General features: G+C 43.1%; 2 protein-coding genes across 4 annotated transcripts in view; both read right to left on the bottom strand.

Annotated features, from left to right (window-relative positions):
- The window catches only part of KREMEN1 (kringle containing transmembrane protein 1), a 40,460-nt gene extending 34,862 nt beyond the window's left edge, over positions 1–5,598 (bottom strand). For both annotated transcript variants that reach the window (XM_087754481.1, XM_087754482.1), the window contains exon 1: positions 5,385–5,598. In XM_087754481.1, the coding sequence (XP_087610607.1) occupies positions 5,385–5,463 (79 nt within the window). In that variant the 5' untranslated portion in view covers positions 5,464–5,598. The remainder of the gene's footprint in view (positions 1–5,384) is intronic.
- Positions 5,599–6,923: 1,325 nt separating this feature from the next.
- The window catches only part of SUSD2 (sushi domain containing 2), a 28,419-nt gene continuing 13,806 nt past the window's right edge, over positions 6,924–21,536 (bottom strand). Inside the window, exons 11-15 of one of the 2 annotated variants that reach the window (XM_009474407.2) lie at positions 19,955–20,203; positions 18,634–18,906; positions 18,010–18,192; positions 12,657–12,747; positions 6,924–9,797 (exon numbers count right to left, since the gene is read on the bottom strand). In XM_009474407.2, the coding sequence (XP_009472682.1) occupies positions 9,716–9,797; positions 12,657–12,747; positions 18,010–18,192; positions 18,634–18,906; positions 19,955–20,203 (878 nt within the window). In that variant the 3' untranslated portion in view covers positions 6,924–9,715. The remainder of the gene's footprint in view (positions 9,798–12,656; positions 12,748–18,009; positions 18,193–18,633; positions 18,907–19,954; positions 20,204–21,536) is intronic. The other variant, XM_087754852.1, reaches the window with a different exon arrangement.

The raw sequence follows: 21,536 nt of genomic DNA, 5'->3' as shown, positions 1-21,536 counted from the left end.
TTCAGAATCTGCACTGGCTTCCAACGATTTTCTAAGATGGACTTCCAAATATTGGTTTTAATCTCTGAAGTTCTTAACGGCAAGAGGCCCAGCTACCTGAGAAAATCTCACTTCGTGCCACATTACCACAGATAGAAATAATACAAACATTTGAATTTCATCTGCAGTCTTTTCTGTACAAATGAGATTAAAAGCAAAGAAAACAGCTATCTACTTCTCAAACACTCTTCCTTTTCTGGCTGACAAGTGGGAAATCTTATAAGTCTTCTGAGCATTCTTCAAAGTCCGTATTTTCTCAAAGACATATATTTAGTGACATTACAAATTGCAGACTGAAGAGATGGAGGTTTCAGGATGGTTTAAATGACTTCTTAGAGTGCTCTTCTAAGTTTGGGGCATGTACGTAGCTTTTGAGACTGAAAATTCAGAATGACAAACTTGTTATTATTTTACTGAAAAAAATAAAGTTACTTGCTTTATTTGTTTGCTTTAAGTTCTGGAAGCTACTTGGAGTGCTGACTAGTGGCCGGGGAGATTAAAGGTTGACAACAATTATCAACCAGAAACTTGCCTATCCAGGCCAGAAATTATCCTACCAGCTACTGCCAAACAAGAAGCAAGGCTTTCTTTTAAAAATCTGCAGATTAATGAAAGCTAAATGAAAGTGGCTGCTATTTAAATCTTGGGTTTCATTACAGTGGTGTGATAGCCAGAATATTAAATGTTCTGTAAGGCTGGAGCAAGAAATAAAGGTTCCTTGAATTTACATGCTGTAAGTGCCTGCTCAGTTTTCACTTGTTTTTCTTACAGCCTTTCAGAAGAGTCAGAAAAATGCTTAAGCAGAATGTAAGTATACGGAAACAAAGGTACCATGTCCGATAATGACTAGGTGTCAGTTGCTTGATATATGTGCTTGCATAGTGTTCTAAGAAGAGTTTTAAGTCATTTCCATTCTACCTAAACTGTTCTCCTAGTTCTTGCTAGAGATTGCAATTTAAGCACTCCTCCTTAAATGAAAGCACTGTATCTAGGTGCAGATGGCAACAGTTACAGGCACTAACCAGATGCTGCAGTCTCTAATTTGATTGAAAGGGTATAATTAGACAGCAGAAACACTTCAATGAGAGAGTAATGCGCAGAGGAAAGGACAGAAACCACTTAACTGATGCCAAGATACCCCAGCAGTAACAGAGGCAGGGGCCCACGGATGGAAGGGGCAGAACACCAAATTACCTTCTTCAGATGAGAACATTTTTGTTTCCCTATGGATGCGAATAGGGATTCTATTATCATAGGTTGCCACAGTTCTTCATGTGGGAACACTGATTAAAACCAGAAGAAGCTTCAAGAGATCAAAGAGACAAATATGGCTTCTGTGGTCATTATTAAAAATATTTTTAGCAGTGCAATGGTTTTCTTTGAAGATGCAGTTTTATCGATTGAACCAAAAGTTAATTTGCATACTGTCATATGATTGGTCAGAAAAAAAATAATCTCATTCCGTATTATGTTATGATGCAAAATAAATGCTTTGGCAAAGTATAAGGCTGTTTTAGACCCACCCAAGTGAAAAACTAGTGTAGTATTTTTACATTTCAATACTTTACTGTTCCAATTAATACTAATATAACAAAAGCCCTTAGCAAAACTTGTGTTTGGGTGCCTACACTGTAACAGTAAAAAACCCCACAACATAACAGTTGATACAAACTAAAGAAAAAAAACTCAGGAAAGAATGATCTTTGTTTAAAATTGCAGTTTTCAAAATTGCTAGAAAATAACTCCCCTTTTGGTAAATCAGCCAGTTAAATTCTGATGTGATGCTATGAAGGCACTTGGATCATTTCTTCTTTGCAGTGTAGGGGCACTCTGGATGTAATTTAAAAATCATGTCTCTCTCATTCTACATATCCACACAGACACACACACAGACATACACATACAATTTTTTTAAGTCCTCAAATTTTTGCTGGCCAGAACTAGAGTCTTATTTAGTGTAGGTCCAAACCAGAGAGTAGTCACAGTGAATAGTCACCTGCCATTTGATCAAACCTTGACTTAAACATCTGTTTGTCCTGTAAGAACATACATTCCTGGAAATGTACAGACATGTGGAGTTCCACACTTGTGCTCCCTGGCAGTGCGTGAGTTGTTATATATGTGAACTTGCTATTCTTGTGAAACTTTGGTTACTAACCTTCAATTAAATAACTTTTTCATCACTTTTCCTTTTTCATTTAAAAAAAAAGAAAAAGGTAAATGTTATCTGACTGGCCAGACCCTTTCTGGAATATGTTGGAAGCAGGCAAATTAGGATATGAGCATAAGAGGCAGTTACCATTATTTCTAATGCTTAAAAATATGTATTTCGTACCTTTTTAATTTTTATTCATACAATACAAACATGCTATATTAGCCACAGCTTTGCAGCTGCTGGATGGTCCTCAGCCACAAGATGCAAACACACTTGTTTGTCTTGTGATTCTTTATCACTGGAAATAAGAATGCATGATGTGGCCCCGTAAGAATTTCTGTTCCTTAATACACCCATTTGTTTTCTTTCTTTGTGAATTTTTAAAACTGTTGTTCCATTGTCAAGCATGGCAGACTGAATCCCTTTGGAAATTTTATCAGGATGGGCCATAGCCACTGTGTGGATGGAGGGAGTGGTCAACTGCACAACCATTATGGTGTGATATGACAAAGAATGCAAATTTTGCAGCTGGCAGCATGTAATCCCTGCCTCTCTCCCACTTCTTTGGCTCCATCCTGCCTAAATCCATTCACATACCTCTGGATTTTGAGTTACGCTCTATGCATGTACAAGCATGACATGCTGAAGTGTTTGACGAACTATTTCATTTTCTATCTGTCTGGTTAGAAATGCTTTTTCGAGTATTTCCATGACGATTGCTTAAGGCATAGCAAGTAGAACTGCTTCTCTGAATCAGCAAGACATAGGCAGAAAAAGATGACAAGAGATACAAGGTTTGTGAGAGAAGGCTGAAATAGCAGCTCAAAGGAAAGACTCAGCTGTGAAGAAAACCAAGGACATGGTGACCCAGTATTGCTATATGGAAAGAGAACAGAGAAAGGAAGAAGAGACTGATAGTCTTATACATTTCTGATGGGGAAATTAAATGAACACTATCAATACAGAAACCAGAAGTGAGAACTTATTGCACTGAGTATATACAATAACATTTGTTCACTGAAACTCAAATTTGCCGAAGGCATTTCCATCTCTTTGGCCTTGTAATACAAAACTTACCAAATTTAGACAGTCCTTTAATGTTAGGCAATCTATTAACCCATCTCTCATGTCTGATTCACTTGAGAAATGTGGTATGACTGAAGTTTGAATGCTGCAAATGTCAGTGTTTGGATTAATAGAAACTGTTAGACATCACACAGCGAAACAGAAACATTCCGTGAAAAGTAGCACAGTACTATGTGCAAAAACGATTGTTAACTCACTCTAATTTCTGACAATTCAAGTAATTTTTCATAAGGCAATTCCAGAAGTTGAAGTTTCTCTCCTATCTTAGTAAATGATGGTGTGACACAGTCTGTATTTTGACTGCATTTTACAATAAACTTATTAAGACAGGCATTTGATAAAAAAGGAATAGGCATTAAAAACATACCATATTACAAACTGCCTTACAAAACAAATATTAATGTTTGTCATTTCAGAATTCTGCTCGCTTCAAGTGCAACCTGACCCAGCTGATCCCATTTTGGTCCTGTGGGATTAAGGGTCAAGAAGAAGATCCTGAGGTACGGTTTGTGCAGATTAGCAACTCTGCAGATTTTGTACATGGCATATGAATTACAGGTCCTTGCTGAAGTGTAGATTTGCACTGTTTCCAGGTTCTTTAGCAGAAGACACACAGGTGGCAGTTCTTTCTAGATCCATTCTCCTTTGCTACCCCTTCCCTCGGAGGCATTATATATTCTTCCCCCTCCCCCCGCCCCAGCTGCTTGTGCTCAGGCATCTCTGTCCCCTTCAGCGGCTGCCGGTGCATGCAGTAAGAAGTTGGCTGGAGGATGGGAGTGCAGGTGCGTAAACAGATAGAATCCTCTCAATAGCCTATGAACCAAACATTCACACTGGGATATATCCTTCACTTGCTGTCATGCAGCCTGCTGTGAGGGACATGGTCACATATGGAGTGTTCTGCCCGCAGTTCTGCTCAGAAACCTTACAAGAAATTCTTCAACTCAAGCAAAAGAAGGAGTACCTACTGTGTGCACCAAACATGTCCTAATGGTACTGGGAACAGTGTTAGACATGGTCTAGATACGTCCCTGTCTAGGCAGCTCCCTACACGCTTATCTGAAAATACTCTCACATTTTACTCACTTCAGGTAACTTCTGAGAAGTTGTAAAGTTTACGTTCTGAGTTCTCTTTCTGGTAAAAGGCTTTTTTTCCCCGAGAAAGTCTATGTAAGTATTTTCCAAATCTAATTGAGTGCATCTACTTGATGAGCAAATATCTGTTCAAGGTAAAAGGAAGTAGAGCAAATTCTATGTTATAAAGCATAACAACGATTAGAATACACAAAATGTATCCGGGGGGCCATGCGTCTGATGGCTGTGACACTGTGATCATCTGGAAGAGCCAGTTCAGATCTCGTGAAGCAGGGCCAACGTTTATCAGAGGAGAACCATGGTACTTGAAATCATCAGTAACAACTGACATGAAGGCAAAAGGGTGCAGAGAACTTCTAAGTGAAAAATCACACTAACAGGTAGCGAAGCTCCAGGCTTCCCAAACTCCTTGGCTGAAGAAGAACCAGAATGGTCAGAGGAGCCCGTGCTTGACAGGGAAATGGGCAGCATGCTGCAGACAGGCGAGATAGCCACCCTCCAAGCTCTGGCTCTGCAGCCCTGATTCTACCCTGGTGCCACTCGCTATTTCATTTCCCAGTAAATGTACCCACGCCCCACACTCCCCTCTCCCTGCAGATGCCTCTGTTCTGCAGATCTAGCTACCAAACCAACTTTGATAGATAAATGTGCTGCTCTTCTTCCTCTTACCTCATGCTTTCATACAGTTTCCTGAGCTCCCAGCTCAGCGAACACAGGGAGACCCTCAAATACGCACACGCTGCGAACTGCGCACAAAAATACCCTCTGCATGTTTGCAGGAGCAGCTTCGAGCCGTGCACCGACCTGGCGAGCAGGAAGGGACGTCGTCGCGACCTCGAAGAGGTGCTGCCGGGCGGCAGAGCCCTTCCGCGGGAGGCTGCGCGCCAGCTGCAAGTCTGCGGAGTTCGGGGAGAGGCTGCCCGGCTCCCTCGCCGCGCAGCCCTGCGAGGAGACGGGGGAGCAGCCCCAAACGCGCCCCCCTCCCGGCTCCCCGCGACGCGTCACTCACCAGAGAGAGCGGGCTCCCGGCAGCAGCTCAGCGCCAGCCCCGAGAAGGCCAGGACGGCGGCGAGGGCGGGGGGCTCCATGGGCAGCGGCCGCCGGGCCGCGCCGCGCTCGCAGGCGGCAGCCGCCGCGCTCCGGGGGCAGAGGCGGTCGCAGACGGCCGGGAAGAGCGCGAAGTGCGGGAAGCGGAGGCCCTACAGCATGTGTCCTGTAACTGCGCCCCGGCGAGGTGCCGAGTGGCAGATGAGGGATCCTATTACCAGCCATGTGACAGGAAAGGATAGAGACCAACATCCCAACCTGCTGCAGCGCGGGACCGCAGAACTGCTGCTTTTACGTTTGACACCGACAGGTTTGGGCTGCCGGTGCTCGCTCCGAAGCCAGCACAGGGGCTCTGCGGAGCCCTCCTCGCAGGCAGGGCCGCCCCGCCGTCAGCGAGGCAGCGGCCTGGCAAGCCGCCCCCCCCCCCCCCCCCCGCTCCGCCCCAGCAGCGCCCCGTGTCTCGCTCTCGTCGCTCCCCTCTGCCCGCTCGCACCCAGTCCCCCGCTGTGGCCGCGGAAGAGGCCGGGCAGGAGCCCATCAGCCTGGCGGCCTAGCCGGGGGCTCTGCCTGCGGCCAGCCGCTGTCCCGACCCCGCGCTCGCCCTCCACCAGGCTGGGGTCCCGCGGGGGCTGTCTGCCAGCAGATGGGAGAGCGCAGGTGCAGCACGTCTCTCATCCCTTGAAGCAGGGGGACGGGGCGGGGGGGGACGTGAAAAGAACGCTACAAACTTCGTACTGGTTCCGTGTAGCTCCCGCCCGCGCACAGTCACTCTGCGCGGGTGCGGTGGGGCCGCGGGTGCGCGCCAACGGGCTGCGCCCCAGCAGCGCCTTTCTGAGGGACGCGGCCGTGAGCCGCTCCGCCGGCGGCGAGGTGCCAGCGCCGCACGCTGCGACTCAGGGCGTCGTTCTAAAACTGTGAAGAGGCACCGACCGGGCAGCGGAGCCGTGTCGGCGCGGCCCGCGCACGGAGCGCGGCGGGAGAATGCGCCGCGGGCACAGCCGCTCGGCGGCCGGGCTGGAGAGGCCCCCCCCCCCCCCCCCCCGCCCCCAGGAGCGCGGGCCGCGCCCCGACCCTGGGTCTCACACGGGCAGGCACGGACACAGACACAGACGCGTGGGAGTCCACGCACACACAAGACATGGGCGGGCGGACAGGGACACAAGGACGCGCACGCACAGGCATCTAAACATTTGGACACACACGGACGCAAGGAGACACGCATAGCCACAGTGATACAGACATGCGGAGACAAACACAGAAACACACAACAGCTAACAGACCGTGGAACCCAAAGAAAAAGAGCAGTGTTGCTTTCTGAGAATGCTGAACGCATATGCAGAAAGAGAGCTTTTTTTTTTTCCCCCCATCTACTCGCAGATCACTCACCAATTGCCATCACGGGCAAAACAGACTCGACTTGGGGAAATTAGTTTAATTCATTACCAATCAAATCAGAGTAGGATTGAGGATAATGAGAAATAAAAACCAAATCTTAAAAACCCCTTCCCCCTACCCCTCCCTTCTTCCCGGGCTCAGCTTCACTCCCGATTTCTCTGCCTCCTCCCCCCCAGTGGCGCAGGGGGACTGGGAATGGGGGTTGCTGTCAGTTCATCACACGTTGTCTCTGCCGCTCCTTCGTCCTCAGGGGGAGGGCTCCTCACACTCTTCCCTTGCTCCAGCGTGGGGTCCCTCCCACGAGAGACAGTCCTCCACAAACTGCTCCAACGTGAGTCCTTCCCACGGGCTGCAGCTCTTCACGAACTGCTCCAGCGTGGGTCCCTTCCATGGGGTGCAGTCCTTCAGGAACAGACTGCTCCAGCGTGGGTTCCTTGTGGGGTCACAAGTCCTGCCAGCAAACTTGCTCCAGTGTGGGCCCCTCTCTCCATGGGTCCACAGGTCCTGCCAGGAGCCTGCTCCAGTGTGGGCTTCCCACGGGGTCACAGCCTCCTTCAGGCATCCATCTGCTCTGGCATGGGGTCGTCCACAGACTGCAGGGGGATCTCTGCTCCACCGTTAACCTCCATGGGCTGCAGGGGGACAGCCTGCCTCACCATGGTCTTCTCCATGGGCTGCAAGGGAATCTCTGCTCCGGCGCCTGGAGCACCTCCTGCCCCTCCTTCTTCCCTGGCCTTGGTGTCTGCAGAGTTGTTCCTCTCACATATTCTCACTTCTCTCTCTTGAGCGGCAATTGTGCAGCATTTTTTTTCCCTTCTTAAATATGTTATCACAGAGGCGCCACCACTGTCGCTGATGGGCTCAGCCTTGGCCAGCAGCGAGTCCATCTTGGAGCTGGCTGGCATTGGCTCTGTTGGACATAGGGGAAACTTCCAGCAGCTTCTCACAGAAGCCACCCCTGTAGCCCCACCACCACCACCAAAACCTTGCCACACAAACCCAACAGAGCTATTGACATCAAGTGCTGCTAGCATTCTGTTACAAGTCATTGTGTGTGCATGCAGCACTTCCTTGTGGTACATGCTGTCTAACAGCATATGAGACATTACTACTTTGTGATTTAATGACCCACAAAATTCTCCTCTCCAAGGACTGGGATCCCACTGTGTTACCCATTCACCCAATTTTGATTCCATTTTATCTGGCATTCTGTTCCTTAAGGACACTGGAAGAGAGAAGGCTTACAAATTTTTAACACTCTATTGATAACGAAGTTCACAAAATCAACCTTATGTATCTCCAAAAGGCCAGTTCAGTCTTCCAGCACTCCTGCGCAAAAATAACCTGTGTTCATCCTGCTGCCCACTTTCTCCACTAATCAGTTGAACACAGAGTTGATACATGTGTATACATCAGTTCCACATTTTTTTTTTTTAAACTGTAGCATACTGGCAATGGACAGACAGTTTGTTGCCAATGATCATTCCCCAGTCTTCTTTCAAAGTTCTTTTTTTTTACAAGATTTTTTCTTTTTGTTGTACAGAATTGTTTGTATTTCAACTTACTGTGCTCAAGATCACTCATTCTCATTTTGTAATTTTCTGTTTGTGCTTTGTGGTCTCTGTTTACAAACAACAACCATGGCAACAGCAATGACAGCTAATAAGTAATGAATAATTTTATACTTCATAATACATGGTCTGAGGCATTTCTTTCAATTTGTCTTGATCCCATTATAATGTAAAATCTGTACTGTTTCATTCATTTAGTTTTCCTGTACATTTGGTACATAGTTTGTCCTTGCTTTTTGAAACCACCATGATTTTCCAGTAGTTTATGAATTAAAGACCTTAGAAAACCAGACCAAATTACCTGCAAAAATTCTTTCACTATCAGAAAGAGTTGCACAATACAGAATTGACTTCACAAACCCTTTGGGATGTAGGAAAAAGCAAATGGTGATTTTTTTTTTTGGTAAAAGGATTCAGAAATCACTTTTTAATGAAGATAATGAAACACAATGTAATACAGCTAGATATTAAAAAAGAAACACTATGCATGTTGCAGTTATTCAAGGAAAACATTGCAAGTTTTGCAAAACATTTCCAGTGCAGGTAACAGATTGTTTTGTTTTGTTTTGTTTTGTTTTGTTTTGTTTTGAAGAGGGGCTCTAATTGGATAGTTGAATAAAGATGGATTTTAAACAATTCATTATAAGTTAACCTGGAAGGAATGGTTTCATTTTCTGAGTACTCGCCCTCCCTCGCCCTCAATTGTATCCTTTTAAATTTAGGTCAGAACTGAAACAAAAATGCCACTTTGAGTCTGTATTCAGAGACTTGCCAAAGTGTAAGAATGCAATGTTTAAATATCTTCAATATCTCTCCTTCCCTACTAAAAAACCCCAACAATCTGCAAATCCCACCTGACTTGCCAGTAGTCCATCTGACTGTGCATCAACTTTCACATCTAAGTCAGCCTTACACAGCCCCAGAGAAAGCAAATGTTTCTCTGATAATGGCTAGCATAGTAGGCTAGGATTCTTTTCATTTTACCAGCTTTCAAGTAAAAGTGCAGAGAAATCATGAACGCTTTTGATTTTGTCAGAACTCTGCTTCTGCTGGCAGAGATGTGACTGTTAGGAGAAACTAATGCCCGTAACTTTGAGACTGATGCTTTCAGAAGCATTATCCTTTGCTCATGATAGACAGTAGGCTGAGCCTGCCATGATGTAATCCCAGGAAGTTGGTTACCATTTCCCATACAATTCAACACTCATTGTATTGAAAGCAGAAATCAAATGATAGCATACTATATAAAAACATTGTTTGTGTTTGGAAAGTCTATTTTTGTTGCTGTGGACAATTTAATCCTCTGCTATGCTTTTTCTGTATTTCATTAAAAACTCCTCTGGAATCTCATTGTTTCTTGTTCAGATACAACTGGAACCTCTGAAGCAAGTTTCTGTTTGCCTTTGTATCTTTGGAAGAAAAGACAAAGAAAAAGTTTAAAAAATAAAAAAAGGCTAGAGATGACTGTTAAAGTAGTTACCATAATGTCAGTGCTTAGATCAAGGTAAGAAGAATATTGGGTTAGGTGGAATAGTAACATTGCACCGATTTTTAAGGTACCAATTCTGTGTAATGCCAGTGCATACCTCCCCCAAGGAACAATATCCCTGCCCAGTCATACACTTCTGATTCAAAATATTTAAATTACCAAAAGTAGTGACTGAAGGATATGTAGCACTCCTTCTATTTGAGCAACATTGATGAAATTAGAGAATACTGAAGGTTTGCTGTTATCCCTGTGCAACAATCAATTTCTTTTTTCTAGTATGATGGTCTAAATTATAGGAGCAAGAGGAGAAACTGGGCAAATGTCACTGGTTTGAAAGCACTGATAATGAAGGGTCTGGCAAGAAGGTTGGGTTTTGAGTACAAAAAAGACAGAGGAAAAAAGTCTGAGTGAGCAGGAAACTTGGTATTCAGTGGCAAATTCTGGACCTTACACTGGCTTTTGTTTTTGCTAAGAGAAACATATCACCAAAATATTAATAGATACATTTACAACTACCTAGCAACCCTCACAACTAACTGAGAGGGAAAAACATAAACCAATTTACTGAGCACCTTGGTATTTTGATTTCCTGCAATTTTTATTCTGAATACTGTGATTCTGCCCCCAGCCCTCCCCCAATCTCTGCTCATAGAATCATGTGATTATCTGAGAAACTTAACTTCCACTTTTAGGACAGAAAGGTGGCTGAGGAAAGCTTGAAAATATAGCTCCTACTTGTTTTTCTGTTTGTTTGTTAAAGGAGAAAGAAATCTAAAAGCACATAGCATTCAATGATTAGGATTTTTGTATATTTCTATTGGCCTTGATGCTTTTTAAGATACCTCACTCTATCTTAATATGTAAGTATGGTCCTAGCTGTGAACACCAAGAGCAGCTCCTTTTCTGGATGATTGTCAGAGTTGGGTGCAGAGGCAGAAGTTTTCAAAAACCTACAGTATGTAGGACTACTTCTTTCTCTTCTTATATAAAAACATATGACTTGTCATAGAGTTATATTTACCCTGATATCCAGAAGAGTATACAGTAGATGACAGACTTTCATGATTCAATAATTGTCTAATAAGCCTTCCCTAGTTAAAATTTATCCGTTCAAAATTTGTTACTGCTATACAAAGGACTGCATCCTCTAGTGCTATCCAAATATACAGCCCTGCTGAGTGCTATGGACTATATTAAACTCCCTCAAAATTTTTTCATAAATGATAAACTTTTGGTAGCATATGAAAATTACCTAGACATTTGCAAAATATACAAGAATTTAGAAGGGTTGATGGCTTCATTCTATTTTTTTAAATTAGTTTTTGATGTACAATGATGAGTTTAGAGTAGCAGTTCTGTAAGCAAACTGCTCCCAAACGTGAGAAGTCTCTCCATCATTTATCAGCAGTCCTGGTCAACTGGGGAGGTCCCAGATGACTGGAAGCTAGCTAATGTGATGCCCCTCTGCAAGAAGGGTCGGAAGGAGGATCCGGGGAACTACAGGCCTGTCAGCCTGACCTCGGTGCCAGGAAAGGTCATGGAGCAGATCACCTTGAGTGCCGTTACGCGGCAGATGCGGGACAACCGGGGGATCAGGCTCAGCCAGCATGGGTTTATGAATGGGAGATCCTGCTTCACTAACCTGGTCTCCTTCTATGAAAAGGTGACCCGCTTAGTGGATGAGGGGAAGGCTGTGGATGTTGTCTGCTTGGACTTTAGTAAGGCCTTTGACACAGTCTCCCACAGCATTCTCCTGGAGAAGCTGGCTGCTCACAGCTTGGATAACTGCACTTTGCGCTGGGTTAACAACTGGCTGGACGGCCGAGCCCAGAGAGTGGTGGTGAATGGAGTCAAATTCAGTTGGCGGCCGGTCATGAGTAGTGTTCAGTGTTGGGCCGGTCCTGTTCAATATCTTCATTGATGATCTGGATGAGGGGATTGAGTGCACCCTCAGTACCGGACTGATGGGCCAGGGCCAACTGCATGAGATTCAACAAGGCTAAGTGCCGGGTCCTGCACTTTGGTCACAACAACCCCATGCAACGCTACAGGCTGGGGGAGGAGTGGCTGGAGAGCTGTCTGGTGGAAAAGGACCTGGGGGTGTTGGTTGACAGCTGCCTGAACATGAGCCAGCAGTGTGCTCAGGTGGCCAAGAGGGCCAATGGCATCCTGGCCTGTATCAGGAATAGTGTGACCAGCAGGACCAGGGAGGTGATAGTGTCCCTGTACTGGGCACTGGTGAGGCCGCACCGCGAGTACTGTGTTCAGTTTTGGGCGCCTCACTACAAGAAGGACATCAAGGTTCTGGAGCGTGTCCAAAGAAGGGCAATGAAGTTGGTGAACGGTCTAGAGCTCATGTCTTACGAGGAGCGGCTGAGGGAAGTGGGGTTGTTTAGCCTGGAGAAAAGGAGGCTGAGGGGAGACCTTATCACTCTCTACAACTCCCTGAAAGGAGGTTGTAGCGAGGTGGGGGTCGGTCTCTTCTCCCTAGTAACAAGTGATACGATGAGAGGAAACGGCCTCAAGTTGTGCCAGGGGAAGTTTAGGTTGGATATTAGGAAAAACTTCTTCACCGAGAGGGCAGTCAGGCATTGGAACAGGCTGCCCAGGGAAGTGGTTGAGTCTCCATCCCTGGAGGTATTTAAAGAACGGATAGATATGGTGCTCGAAGACATGGTATAGATGGACTTGGCAGTGATAGGTTGACAGTTGGACTCGATGATCTTAAGGGTCTTTTCCAACCTTGACGATTCTATGATTCTATGATTCTAAGTCTTACCTCTCTTTTCTACATAGGAAAGTCAGACGTGCCAGGACTGCAAGACCAACTATTCCAAATACACAGCCAAGAAGAATTACTTGTTTGATATCTGAAAAACAGAGACCAACCACAATAAAACAGGAAGATGATACATTTCTTCATATCCATTTGAATGTAGTCATGTGGCAATTTTTTAAATTGTACATATAGTGTTAATTTTACTGTTCTTTGTATATATGGAACAAACTAGTAAAGAGTAGGAACTCACATAAATCCTACATTTGATATTTAGGGCAGGTGGCTGCAAAAGCAGTTCTAACACAAAGAAAGGATGACTAGTAGTTAATGTGTAGTTAACATCATGAATGTACAATATTTATGTAGAACTGCCAGTCCCAACAACTGACAATTTTTCAATTCTTTTTCCATATGGTTTGATTGCTTTAAAAATTGCCCCTATTTTGGCATTAAAATTTTGAAACTGCTTCTGCTGCTTAATGCTTTATGTAAAAGACAGCAAAAGTGACTCTTCTGATGTGAGTATGGTGAACTGCATCAGACAGTATGAACATGCTAAAAGTGTCGATTTAATTCTGTGACTGCATAATAAGGGCACGTGAAAGATAGAAAGAAACCTGATATTAAATAAATTTTGAATAACATCTCCTCTTGTTTTCTTACTCTAATAACGAGTTGCAGGTTACCAGTTCTGTCACTTTTCTCCTGATGTAGGACAGTGCTAGCAGGACGCTGTATGGCTGTGGTGAGCAATGGAAACTAAAGATATCACACAGGTAAATTTGAGATTTGTAAAAGTTTAGGAGATGCAGCATCTGGAGTGAACTGCCTGGGAGAAACAATGCTTCCTGAATTTTGTATCCTTTAAGGAAAATACCTGCTGGACTACCACCACTGAAAAACTGCAAGTCCCAATGTGAGCAATCTCTGTCACAGGTTCCGTGTCAGAGAGTCAAACAGAAGTGTACTTCCTTGGCTCTGAGACACTGTGGTGTTCTAAGGTCAAAACAGATTCAATGCTCTGCCCTTTTTCTGCACCTGGTGATAGCACTATATGCATGTATCAGGGAGCACACGGCCTGTTTAGAGATAGGTGAGCAGTGGTGCACCTGAGCTTTAATGCATCTGGGCTGCATTTTTGCCAGCCTTTCCTTCCATTGCTTTGTCATGCCTGCAGGAAGAACTGCCCAAACTACAGCCTAGCACACGGTGATGGCAGAGTGATGTAACAGACACTTCTGTGATCCTAGAATAGATTATTTGGTTTCTAATTTGGTTTATACTGAAGTTTAAGGAAGGAAGTGGGATATATAAACTGTTTTACAGGCATTGGTCCTTCATCTTCCGTACAGGGCTCAAAAACTTCTGTTTGGCTTACACACACCTTACAGGCAGGTACCCTGTCTCTGCCAAGTGATGAGAACACACCATTGGCCGTGGTAGTTTGGTCCAGTGGTGATTTGCCCCTAAATCTTTGCATTTAATTAATAATGTCAGGTTATATTTCTTGATTTTAATATGTTTTGCAGCTAGTCTGCTGGAAATGATAGACAGACAACAATTCCATAAGAGGAAGACCTAATGTTTTTTGGCATCCTCATCTGAAAAAAAGTGCAGGAGACTAATGAGATTTCTGACAACTTTCCAAAAAAGAACTGTATTTACACAGAGTTTGAGCCTGGAAAATGAAACCTAAAAGCGAGAAGAGGAGGGGGGGGAAAAAAAAAGAAAGAAAAGAAAAGACAGACAAAACCAGATTGCACTTAACACCACCAAATTATTGTCTGTAACAAACAGATTATATGTATACATATTGCTAAGATTTTATAATTTTTAGCTGCATTTTACTTCTGATTTTAATAGATTCTCCTTTTTGCTTTTGCTGGATGGTTTCTTTTTCTTCCTCTATGTGATATTCTGTGAAGGGAGGTTGCTGTGGTACTGGCAAGACTTGCAGTGGGATTGTAATTAGAAGCATAGCAAAATAATTATTAGCAGAGGATTTCCATGGAAACTTTAATTCAAGGAAGGAAAACTCAAAAGCAACAATATGCAGGCCCAACAGCATATTTTTTATTTGAAATTTCAAATACAGAAATGGATTTTGCAAAATAACTGGCATTCAATTTTCTTGTTTCCGTCTCTCTTCCTATCCAGTTTTCATAGTCCTCATGCCTTTATTTTAACTGTTCTAGCTTTGGAAAAACAAAAGCAAAAAGCAACTAAAAAACCTTGGTGATTTGCAATACAGAGCTTGAATTTGATGTGCCACAAAACTGCAGCAAGTGTAATGGGCACAGTGCTGTAAAGAAGTACCCCTGGAAGCTGAGAATAATAGAAGATTGGGTCCTGTGTTCTTGACCAGCATGAAAGAAATCATTTGAAAAAGCGTGTTTTAATAGTTCATGCTGGAAGTAAAAATGTGACCACTAATCACAGTGGCTAGGTCAGTGGTCACCCATTCAGGCGCCCAGAAATTTGGAAGTGCTGTCCATTAATTTTGTCAGCATTTTCCTGGCATCAAGAAGGCCCTCTGTCACAGGGCTTGATAAAATGGATTACAAATGAACTACAACCCCAAATATCAAATAGTAAGGAAGCTCTTTGTTACAATCAGATCAATAAAATTCTTTCACACCTTGTTGGTCTTTGTCATCTTTCATGAAACCATGTGCTGGAAAACATTGTGGTTTTTGTTTGCTTATCCATAAAGCTGCGGCATGTCTCCATCATTCTGAATGCAGTTAATCTCTGCGTATCTTCCAACTCCTTTCCTCCAATCTCTCAGGGCTGGCTTTTTGCCCCCCTTTCTCTAGTGTAAATGTCAGCATCCAGTTTGCTTATTGAGACTGACTGGCTCCTATCCAGTATGTATGCGGTTGATGGCAGCAATGGAAAAATGTTCTTAGCTTTCAGCTTGGCAAAATGTTTTGCCACTGACTTTTTAAGATCTGGCCTTACTTTGTAAAGATTTCATTCTTTTCATCTTGACAGATGATCTGTTATTACTGTGAACTATGAAGCATGCCAAATTATCTTCTAAACTTCTGAATCTCTCATATTTTCGACAGTTAACTAAAGTACTCCATATGCTCTGGCCTATCATATTAAACAGAAATGTTTTGAAATACCTCTAATTTCACTCTTTCCAAAATAGCATCACTACTGAGACTGGCCCCTGTGAACACAATCAGTTGCATATTGATTACTAACAATGGCTGGTCCAAGAAAACATTCCATAAATGTTCACTCGTCTATTTAAAATTAAGCAATATTCCCTGTTTTGTATGTGCAAATGTTCAATAGTTATTTTTTATGCTAAAGTCCACAGTCTGCTGCCCAAACTCACTGCAGTTCATTTCACAAATATCACTAAATGTGCAGAACTGTGTTGGAAATGAACAAACAATTGGTGCAGGCCTACAGCAGCTGATGAAATGTGTCAGCTGGCCAAGAAGTCATTGCTGATGTGCTGTGTACTTTCTACATTTCTTTGGAAGGTGCTCAGAATGGAGAATATGTTGATATGAATTATTTGATGAGTACTTTTGGGAACAATTAGCTCAGCATTAGAAGTGCTTCAACATGCCATGTGGCCTTGCATCACCCTGGTGCTTTGAAACATTGCCATCTTGAGGACATTTGGAGTGTAGGTCGTGTATGAATAAAGCAAAGTTGAAACTGTTAGAATATTGGGCAGTTTCCTGTAAATTGTAGAGACCGCCTAGCTGCTACTAAATCCAACAGTCCCAAGCTAATTGATAATCTAATAGTAGTGACAGAAGAGGGGTAATTAATACATTTATGTTATTTATACTAAATACTATTACATCATTCATTACTGCTGTAGAATAATACATTATGTTTTGAGACAACATAATCCTTTAGAACAAAAGAGTGGAAGCCTTCAACAAGCATGGGCTGTGTCTGCTCTCAAATCACAGAATTGCAGAACAGTTGAGGTGGGAAGAGACCTCTGGTGTCATCTTGTCTGACTCCCCTGTTCAAGCAGGGCCATCCAGAGCCAGCTGTCCAGGACCATGTCCTGATGGCCTTTGAATATCTCCAGGGAGGGAGACTCTACAACCTCGCTGGGCAACCTCGCAGTACTCAATCACACTCAAAATAATAAAGTGTTTTCTGACGTTCAGAAGGAACCTCCTGTGTTTTAGTTTGTGCCCATTGTCTCTGGTCCTATCCCTGGGCACCACTGAAAAGAGTCAGGTTCTGTCCTCTTTGCACCTTCCCTTCAGGTATTTGTACACATTGATAAGATCGCCCTCTGCCCCCTGAGCTTCTCTTCTCCAGGCTGAACAGCTCCCAGGTCTCTCAGCCTTTCCTCATAGGAAAGATGAACCAGTCCCCTCATCATCTTCATGGTCCTTTGTTGCACTCTCTCCAGCATGTCCACATCTCTCTCGTGCTGAAGAATACAGCACAGTACTGCAGGTGTGGACTCACCAGTGCTGAGCAGAGGGGAAGGATCACCTCCCTCGACCTGCTAGCAATACTTTGCCTAATGCAGCCTGGGACACCATGAACCTTCTTTGCCGCAAGGGCATGCTGCTGGCTTGTGTTCAACTAGGTGTTCACAGGGCCCCCAGGTCCTTTTCTGCAAAGTTTCTCTTAAAGCACTCATTGTATAATGTGTGACTTCATAAACCACACCCCCAGATGGCTCAGACTGGATATACATTTGCCCCAGTTAGTTGCAAAGAAAGTTAAAACTATTAGTGATGACAGAATGAAGAATGACAATAAATGGTTGGGGGTTGTGCTATCATTTATACTTGAAAAATAGCTCAAATTATGTGGCTACTAAAGGATTTCAAGAATCTCTAGTTCTCTGCGTGTATGCATGTATGCGTAATAATATATTTATAAAGCTGCTAAAAGAACATTACATTTACTTAAGAAAATTACATGAAAATTATGTTGTAAATAAGGATTCTTTTTGTAGCCTTTGTATTTTTGTGTTATGGAATAATTTTTAGTTAAGTACTATGCTTTCCTGTTTTTCTAAGACTGAGTTTGAAATATATTTTAGGTCATCCACTCAAGAAGAATGCCTACCAGTTCCTTTCAGCCAAACCTAGAGAAAGGGAAGCATGTAGCCCTAAACCCTTAGAAAGAGTAGATACATGAAATGAATTAAAAAAAACCAAACCAGCATAAAGCACCTGTTATTTAGATTTGAAATTTAGTCATTCTAGAAACCCAGGGATCTCATGTCCAATGTCTTCTGAAGTAAGAGAAGTTGCTTTTGTCAAGGGCCATCATCATATACTGAGATCGCCTTGTTTGTGATAAAGATTTTTTAATGTCAATTTGTAACATTTAAAAGGAAACAGACCTGTTCTCGGGACGCAACTCGGTGTGTCTCCAGACCAGGCCCCCGTCACTTGGCAAATTCTTTCCTTTGACCCAGTGAGTTCATAGCCCTGATTGCAGATGAAACTGATGGTTGAGCCCAGCAGGTAGTTAGTTCCATTCTTTGTTCCATTGGTGGGATGATCCAGCCAGCCACAAGAGATCACTGGTAAAAGAGACATATCTGGTTAAAGCATTTTGGATTTGGACTAGTAAATCTCCATCACAATGATTCAAATGGCATTTTAGTGGCAACTCATGGAAAGATGAAGTTTTTTAGGCTGAAAGACAATACTTTCTGATTTTTTAATTTTTTTTTTATTTTTAAGTAAGTCCGATGAAGACAGGTGAAGGCATAGAAAATGAAGATAAGGGTGCTACACAGCAATGTAGTAGTGGAAGAAATAGAAATAAATTTATTTTGTGTTTGTCTAAGTAAGTATCCTACCAGTGCAAAGTTTTGCTGGTACAAGGACAATTCCTCCTGATAAGAGTGTTTACAGGTGCGTGAACCTACAGGTGAGCAAAGCCTCCTCGAACAGTGTTAACTATTTAGATGTCCTGCAGAAAGAACTAGTGATGGATGCTTTGTGGAATGTTGTATCACCTGGCTCTAGATTTTCTACCAGCAGCTTGTGATTCTGATGAGATAGTCTTGTGGAACGTCCCACTTGAAGGCTTCTTGTTGTCAGGGCATCGAATCTGCAGAATGGGTCAGAGTCACAGAGCGAAACCACCTCTTTCACTAGAGGATCAGCAGGGTCTTCATAAGGAAAGAACACTGGCAGAAAGGAAGCATTGTGCTTTTCCCCATAAAAGAAATTGTTCAGTAAGAACTCTGTGTCATAAGTAAAGAGAGACGTTCCATTTTCAACAGCCCCTTGGGAGACAGAGAAAGAAAGAGAGAAAGATTCATATGTAACATTGCCTACAGACCTATACCACCTTCTGCTACTAATCCAAGTGCTTATTTACATAAACATAGCTAGAGCTGGAAGAGATCTATGAAGCCCTACAGCTTCCTTCCACTCAAGATTATTTTCCTTTTTATATGCAGCATCTTAACTTAGCACTAAAGTTAGTGTTTGGTTAATCTGGTGTTTGATCAATTACTTAAAATTAGATCCAAATAATTGTGTAGCTATGATTTTACATAAAGATGGTTTTAGATGCCTGCTGGCAAAATGGTGATAAACAAGTACCTCAGACAGAGCTAGCTAAACCAAACATTACAAGCAACACAAATCCTATTCCTGCCTGTCCCTAAATTTATCATGTCTGCCGTGGCCCTGCTTTTTGCTTTCACTCTGCTAAATCAGAAACTTCCTGAAGTAGCAGCAGTGAGACTTTTCAGTATGACTGGAATCCTGGAGTATGGCTACACTGTGCTTGATACAGAGATCAACTGGTAACCAGTCTAATGCTGCAGGCTAGGTGTAGCAGCCTAATCACTTTCATTAAATGAAAGCAGCCATTCTTTTACACCCCCCCCCTTTTTTTTAAAGAAGCAATTATTAAATTGTGATTTAATAAATGATTTTTTAGATTGTCAGCACAGTACTTGATGGAAACATTGCTAATGTTCTGGAAAAAGATATCTGACAATGGCTATTGCTATGCTTCCGTAACATTTTAGTATGGTGATGCTGTGTCCAGCTGACCATAGTAGATTGAATTCTTAAAGTGTAAGCTGTGAAATATGAACTCTGACTCTTGATGGAACAAAGTGCAGGACGCTCCGTTGTGGTTCTGTCTTCAGTCATTTGGCTAGTTACGTTACTCACTTGCGTAGAGGACATACTTCTCTTACTCCCTTCTCTTCCTGCAGTATAGGTTGCTTAGCACAGACTTCATTTGCTAGTCTGTAAATCACAAGCTCTTTTGAATTTTTAAAGAAAGTATAATAATAGACCAGAGAAATGACTTACAGTTAGCTCCAAACTCGAACAACTGCTGGGGACTTGCATGAACTGACATGGTGGTTTTATTCTTGAAGGTATACTCATCCTCTGTATTGCCATTCATTACCCCAAAGAGACCTTGTGTGTGATTCATAAACTTCTCTGGGAGCAGAACTGTCAAGGTCAGAAATCCTCCACTCCCCCTTATTTCCACTCCAGACCCAGAAGAGAACATCACTGTGATGTTCTGATCAGCTGTAGAATGGAGAAAGAGACCTATAACAATGAGAGAAAGAGGACAAAATAGCTAATTATCCATAGTGAACAGATTGTTGTGTCATCAGTTTTATCCATTTTTCATAAAGCTTTTCCTCCCTTCCACTCTGGGCTCCGTTCTGAGAAGCATTTAAAGGGAGGCTACACCTTCACACCTACAACTGTGGTAAGATGGCTACTACAGAGTAGTAGCAAAAAAAGGCCCACAGTTGATATAAGCTGCACTGCCTTCTACCAGTGTCCCAGAGCAGAATCTTTAAGATATGAGATGATTACAACAGAGAGTGACTGTGAGCTGGAAGCACTGCTCTCAGTGGTCACAGGTTCCCTCTGTTTCTTGATTGTTTTGTCAAGACCTCCCTAATATGCCTTCTTCTCCAAGCCCCATCACTGTCCCTTCCATTTTTTTTCCTTCCGCATTTCTCTGCTTCTGCAGCTCCTTGTCAGTGTAGCCTTCCCTATGCTCTTCATTATATTTTCCAGCTATTTGAGGAATACTAATTGCTAGCCACAGAAAACTTCCTCTGCTGAAGAGGAGGCTTACTGTTAAGATTTTAGTAATGTTTAGAGCGTTTGTCAAATTATTATACAGACTAATCAAATGATCACACCCCTGGAGGAAAAAAAATCAACTTTTCATAGTCTTTTTGGTGGAAGAATAGAGGAATAACATCTGACCGATCAAGAGGGCTCCTGACAGGTGAACGTGAAATTCAGTTATATTATGTATTTTGGTTATATTTTACTATATTTCATTTTGCTTGGTAGGTTTCATTGCATTAGATGCAGTAAGCTCAAAGCAGAATGTGGAGTAAGGAGTTTTTAATTCCACTCATCCTCCAGGGGATGAGAAGGAAAATCATTACTCTACAAGTCACTGAAAGAGGACATAGAAGATGTGGGCATTGAAGCCACCTGTTAAAACACTTCACTGTCATTGCCAGGATTGCATGCCATGCCTTCATACTCCTCTCACATCCCAGAAAGTTCAGGCAACCACCAGGTGTTGGTAAAGGTTATCATCTATGTTATTTGGACGTTCTGGGAGAGAAGAACGTGCTACAGTCTAGCTTACTGGCAAATCAGTTGACTCTGCCTCTTCCTGGACACAGCATAGGTGCTTCCAGTTACAGCTAGGCTCACTAAGAAGGAAGGCTGCAGGTTCTGATGTGCTCACCTGAACCATGACTCCCTGCTACACCTCTCCATGGGAACACAGGTAGCCACAGTGTGCTTCTCTGTAGCATGCTTGATCCATGGCTATTTGGAAGGAGATGTGTAGCCCGTAATTCTGGTGGCTATATTCCTGCCCATATTGTAGCTGTCATCAGTC

This window comes from Nipponia nippon, unplaced genomic scaffold (assembly GCF_047370975.1).
Source record: "Nipponia nippon isolate SJK-2023a ecotype South Korea unplaced genomic scaffold, ASM4737097v1 scaffold_18, whole genome shotgun sequence".
NCBI lineage: Eukaryota > Metazoa > Chordata > Aves > Pelecaniformes > Threskiornithidae > Nipponia > Nipponia nippon.
The sequence above is the reverse complement of the archived record's forward strand: the minus strand, read 5'-3'. Positions and strand labels throughout refer to the sequence as shown.